At 38.6% G+C, this 6,621-nt stretch overlaps 1 protein-coding gene across 1 annotated transcript in view; it reads left to right on the top strand.

The window, feature by feature from the left end:
• Positions 1–280: 280 nt before the first annotated feature.
• LOC309436222 (cadherin-6) overlaps positions 281–6,621 on the top strand; it is a gene marked incomplete at both ends in the record, with an annotated part of 51,023 nt that continues 44,682 nt past the window's right edge. Inside the window, one exon of the mRNA XM_082045244.1 lies at positions 281–508. Coding sequence (XP_081901370.1) covers positions 281–508 — 228 coding nt within the window. The remainder of the gene's footprint in view (positions 509–6,621) is intronic.

The following is a 6,621-nucleotide window of genomic DNA, read 5'->3' as shown; positions in this document are numbered from 1 at the left end:
GAAGGACCACTTGCAACATTTTGAACCAGAAACAGCCCAGCTTTCCATCACTATGACTCTTTACTTTTTGGACTTATTTGCTGTGGTGATGAATGTTAAGTATCTTTGAAAATGCTTAAAAAGTTGGTATTTCTCTTTTCAGAGATCCTTTCAGACTGTGAAGACTATTTAAAGGAAGACGGCATGAGATTGGATTCAGTGCAGTAAAGTAGGTTAGTTTGAGGACAAGAAAGAAAAAAAAAAAAAAAAGTCATTATTTAGACCTTCTTGTGTTGCCGTGATGAGAACTTACCACTGCTTCTGGCTGCTGTTTTGGGCTGGTCAGCCCCACCAAAGTTTCTTAACTCCACTATCCAAAAGGACTAGCGGCTTTCCAGAAAAGGAAAAGGTTTTGGTATTGTCTGGAAACAGCAGGCAAGACCTTCATCGTTCCAAAAGGAGCTGGATGTGGAATCAGTTCTTTTTATTGGAGGAATACACAGGAACTGACTACCAATATGTTGGCAAGGTAAGACTCTTTCATACACATCTATGTTTTGATTTTAGAAGCACTAGAAAGCCAGCAACAACAAGAAGGTAAAAACAATGCTGGCTACAGCTTTTAGTTCACCTTTCTGTCTGCCCAGATTCTGCTGAGGAGTAGTTCAGCAGAAAGGTTAGTACACTTCAGCTTTAAATGGTAACCAATAGCAGGAAGTTCCTCATTTAACCAGCAAGTCCCATGACCAATCGTGCACAATTATGGTGAATATTTTCCTTTTCATTTTTGTTTGGAAATAATGCAGCTTCATTATTGGGTGGTCTGGGCCAGATTTTTAGCTTTAAAATGTAATCTTTTTTTTTCCCCTCATGCTCATCAATTTTCCTAGAGTCAAACTATATAAACTAGAAGAAGTTTTGTTCCAAGATACTTAGGGTTCACAGTACACACATTTTGTTGAGGATTCTCTATGTAGCAAAAGGCAACAATTTCCTTATTTTTTTTCCACTGCACACAACAATGTTGCAGCCATTTTCTGATGAGCTTTTGTGGTGCCACTGAGGACTCTGTGACATGACCATAGTATCACAAGCCGTGCTATTACAAAGAGTTGAAGAACACTTTGCTTGTACACTAGAAGCAACAGACAGCTTGAAATTTCTAAGTTCAAAGCATGCTGACAGTTAAAAAAGGGTCTCTAAAAAATAATAAAAATTACAATTAGAAAAAAAAAAAAATCATAGCTTCACTCTGAGAATATCCACCTCCCCAAGCAGCATACCTTCATGTGAATTGTAGAGCTAATGCACTTGTGGTAAGTCTAGAGACTCTACACTGCCCAGGGTGCCATAGTCTATAGGAGTCTCTCTTGCAGAATGCAGATATTATGCTATTGATGATGACACATTCAAAGTAGAAAAAATACAGCTTAGTTTTCCAAACTAAAGTGGGATTGTCTCTGATCTAGTTTGATCTCTCAAGCTTCTTAGCAAAGGCTGCAGATCACAGTGGTTTGACATTTTATGTCCCTCTGCAAGCTTCTGAGCATTCCCATGAGAGATGGTGGCTGCTTTTCTTGCCTGCCAATCAGCTGTCAGTCAAAGTTAGATGTGACACTCCTTTCCTGCTAACAGGCTGCAAGGCACAATTCAAATGAAGAGCTAGTCAGCTGGTGTAATACTCATAGAGCTCCAACCAGGATAATCAGCATTCATAAAGGGTAACATTAAGACCATTCTACAGCAAAAAAACAAAGTCAGAGAATCCTCGGAGAGGAGAAGCAGAGAGAGAAGACAAGAGGGTAAGAAAAAAAGACAGAATAAGAGAGAAGAACTAAAAAGACAGACATGGATGGAGAAGAAGCTTTACAAAGAGAAATCAAGATAGAGGAAAGGGGCATCAAATGAGGATAGAGGATAGGAGTCAGGAGAAAAGGGTTACCTAAAGAGAGCACAAATAAAAACAGAAGATGAGATGGTGAAGGAAGAAGAGGGAAAAAAAAAAAAAGGTAAGAAATATAGAGTCAAGGAAAACAACAATAATAACAACAACAAAACAACAACAACAACAAAACAAACCCAAACCTCAAAACAAACAAACAAACAAACAAAACCAACCAACACCAAGAAAACAAAGGACAGCCGTCTTCCACATACACTCCTCTTCCACAGTCTGCTCAGGGGCGATGGGGTAACAGGGTATCTCTTTCTCCAAAGATAAATAATGTACTGCTGAGGCAAGTCCTACAGCCTGCCATTTTCATTGTGAATTTTGACATTAAACCTGCTCAGCTCCTAGCCCTCCATTCTCTCCACTGCAGAATTTTAGTAGAAACTATTGACTACAGAGGGACTGATGGTGGAGTAAATATTCCTGCAGGAAAAGTTTGCTGATACTTAAAAAATGATTTAGTTGGACCAGAAAATGAAGAAAGTTTGAACTGGAGTCATTGAGAGAGAAAAAAATGTAGTTGTTATTTTTAAAAGTTGTTGTTCTGCCTATTGGTACTTTAATACACTTACGATTAGAAATCATAGAAATGACACATAATGTATAAATGTCATTGATTCTGTGTCCCTGGGCTGTTCACAAGTGGCCTTTCACATGTCTTTCAAATGCCAGAACTGCTCACACCCTTGTAATTGAACGATTAGCCAAGAGGCATGGAAGAGCAGCCATTTATTATTAGAGAAAGTTGCCTGTTGGTGTGAGTATAGATGATAGAAACAGCCAAATGTCTCCAAATGAAGGTAACCAGGCAATTTAACTGAGCAATTAAACTTGATTGGTGTGGGCAAATGAGGATAACGAACATGTTTATGAAGCAGATTGGTTAACCTTAAACATAAAATGAAAATGGTAAGAATATTTGGTTGTCGTCTTTTTATTCTCTTATACCATAAAGAAATGTGAACAGGAAAATATTTTAAAATAATAGGAATGTCCATAGGTAAAGAAGAATTGTGCTTGTGCTCTACTGTATAAGCAGTCAGACCTGGATCTTCTGGGTTTTTTGTGTTTAGTGGTTAAAGCTAGTGGCCATTAACATAATAATTATTAAAAATTGATACTATATGAAAAATTGATACTAAAAGAAAAAAATAGTTTACTCAGACTGGTTTAACTTCATCTTTTCATTTACTAATATCTGTTTAATTCAAACATATCTATCAAAATTTGAGATACAAGAAGTTTGTTGTGAAAGATTTTAACAAACAGCATCATTTCTAGAAACAGTTGTAAAGTCCTGTAACTTTCTATGCTACAAAGTCCTGTAACTTTCTATACTACAAAAAAAACCCCACATTTTTATCATGATAGTTTCAGAGAGAAGGGGGAAAAAGTGAAGGGGAATGCATTGAGACTTCAGGTAATAAAAGAGAAAGATAATGTCTCTGAAGACAGAGTTCAAGGCAGTACTGAAGACAATGCTGAAGCATCATCTGTATTAGACCAAGCACTACTGTGCTTCATACCCTGCATATGCTATATCGAATGAACACAAATGCTTTCCATGCCGAAGCACACACAAAACAAAGTAGCCCTTTTTTGGTACCTGTGAGTACTATCAGCTTTTAAAAAGTGGTCCCCAGTTTTGTATGCTACACACTTTACTGTCAGCCCAAATATGCTGCTGTGTCACACTGATCAAGGATATGTGGCTGCCAACAAGAAGCTCCTGGTGTTATCAATGTAAGTTGATTGTATGCTGTGGCTCTGACACTAGATCCACCATTTTATTACCCAGTTCTTGTATTCCTGAATTTCATTCCTATATATTAATGAAATAAAGCCATTTAAAAAAATTAGAAATTCATATCTCCAGTCTTGGTTAGCCTCAGACATAATAATATAAGGAACTTGCAGAAAAGTTTTAGGCTGGAATTATTCATCGCACTGCTGAATAACTTGTGAACTACAGCTATTCATTGAAGTGTGATTGACGGGCACAGTGGCATTTTAACCTGAAGATATCTTTTCTCCTGGTTCAGAAATTATGGCACTTGGCAGGGACTCAATCTCAAAATAAAATAAAAGGATTACATGAGCATCAAAGTAGAGAAGTGCCTAGCACTACTAGCTGGCCAAACTCTGCAACATTTTATTTGGGTTTTAAAAGAGATCTAGTTGTACCTGTGGCTGCTTTGTACAATTTTAAAGGACTGGGGTGAATGCATCTCTAAATCACAGGTAAACAATCAAGCAGTATTGCAGATGTATATAGAAATATATGCTATGTTCCCTAGAAGTCTTCAGATATTCCCGCACAAAAAATCTGCCCTGCTCCGAGATTATACTCAAAGGTATAGTTACCATTTGTATGTACTTGATGTCTTTGTATGGCTGTCCCATTGGCTACATAAAATTCATGTACTTGCATCCATCACTGAGTGGTCTTGTCAGAGCACAAACCTACAAATCATTGTTACGTAAAGGGACAGCATGTCTCTTTCTTTTAAACTAAAGGAAGATCTGAACTAGTCTTAAATCTTACTCATTAACCCAGAAACAGCTTCTGGCAGCCTGGAGTGGAGAGGTTCAACTGTCTTTCCTGATAACAATAGGCACAACTGTGGGATAGTTTTGTCACACTCTGCCTGTCTGGCACTAAAAGTAAACTTCTAGACATAACTTTCATTTTTGCTGTGTCTTATTGATGTTCATATAGTTCAAGCAGTAGGCTTGCCTGGAAACTATCTGATCTTACTACCTGTACAACCTATCATAAACAATCATCCCCTGCTGACAACTCAATTTTTCAAGGAAGATCAAGTCAAAGTCCTGCTGCTATGTGGCTAGGCAAAGCAGAAAGGATACTGCATTATTCTGGGCAAAACCAACCTTTGGTGTTGAAAGAACCACTGCAAAAGATAAGTTCCCCTCTGTCAGGAACAGTTTAAGGTACCATTGGTCCTGCTTTGGAGGAGGAGGGGGTGAACTGAATGGTATAATATAGTCTCAGTACTGTTTTTCTTTCTTCTGCCTGATTTTACTTCTGGCTACAAGTATTCTAAAGGCAAGCAGAACTCTCCCTTGCAGTGTATTTCACCAGAAGCAAATAAAACAAAAGATAGTATGTCTCCTAATGATTGCAAGTAGTGGGACTAAGTCACATACTGAGACAAAAATATCTGGCTGTGAGCAGGCACAAAGGGCTATTTAAACAAGGAAAATTATTGTAATGTAATACAGTCCAAGTATTTTCAGCATTTGAGGCAGTAACAGGTCACATGACTCCAATGGTTAAAAGGTATCATATCTTAATTGGATGATGTGACAACTAGCAAGAGAAACTTTCACGTCCTCTCAGATCTTTAGTACACTAGCATTCTGTACTTATCATCAAAACTTTTGACCCCCCAAAATGCAAGATTTGAAAGGTCGAACTGAAATTATTCTTCCCATCTTCATTTCTATTGGCAAACACTTGACAGTATTTGTTTTCTTTACCTTGTAACTTGCACAGTGACATACATCAGATGCCTTCAGCTTTCTGTTCCAAACGCAATGACTATTTGTAATCTTCATGAGGCCTAAAATTAAGATTTCCACTTGTGACTTCTGTTTATTCAGGGAGTCTACTCGAAACAGTTTTCAATGTCTTCTGACGCTCAGAATATATTTTCTCCAGGTCTACATTCTGCACCCTGTCTCCAGGAGAACTGGCAGCCAGAGAGCCAGGCTTTAAGTCTCTGAATGACCTCTCAGTCCTGAACAATTCCTGGGCTTGAAGTGGCTCACAGCAAAACTGTAGACAGCTATCAGTCATCCCTAGGTTGCATCAGTCAATCTGAGGGACTTTGTGGGTTGCAGCACTCCCCACAGTGTACACAAGGCTCTGGGCTGGACCCCTGTCCCTGGCAAGTCCTCAACAGTATTTTTTACACAGCTAAATGTGCACATGTAATTTGACTTGATACTCTACCTCTCAGAGGACCTCCACACACTTTACCATGCAGAAGAAGGAGGACTAAAGTTTTGCACCTTTGCAGATTTAGGCTGCCTCTAGCATACCATTGGTATGAGAGTGCTGTGGTCCTTGGGGAGCACTGACAGCTGTCTGCACCACTCTCTGCAGAGGAACTTCTCTCTTAGCAGAGCACAGGGTTTTCATGGGCCTTGCTTCTGACAAGAAAGTCTTAAGGTCCTTTATGCATACCAATATTAGTTACTTGCAATGATATGTTTAACTCTGTGGTAAAAGAAGCATCAAGACAAGCCTTTTACAGGTGAGAAAACTGATGTACAGGCAGGTTAAATGACCTTAAGCACACCTAAAAGTCAAAAATTTCTAAACCAGGATTTTAAAATAAATAAAAATCAGACTTCTTAGTCCCTTTCCCCCTTCCTGTTTAAATGCTTAAGTCACCTGCCTCCCACTTCAATAGGCTGAATACTTGTCATTCTCTTAGAAAGTAGAATAAATGCTGTGGAGCATCTGCACTTCCTTTGTTCCTCATCCATCATTCATATTTTATGTTCCACCACTTGACTTTCTCAACTGCCCTTCATTCCTATATTGAATTGCACACACATACACACACTTGTCTCATATTCCTCTTTGAAAGATTTACTGGTGCTGATAGAAGTCTGTACAGTCAGCCTCTGTGGAATAGAGATAGCTCTGAAATGAGGGACAG

The sequence above is a fragment of the Streptopelia decaocto genome (genome assembly GCF_964273445.1).
Source record: "Streptopelia decaocto genome assembly, chromosome: 2".
Classification (NCBI taxonomy): domain Eukaryota; kingdom Metazoa; phylum Chordata; class Aves; order Columbiformes; family Columbidae; genus Streptopelia; species Streptopelia decaocto.
The sequence above is the reverse complement of the archived record's forward strand: the minus strand, read 5'-3'. Positions and strand labels throughout refer to the sequence as shown.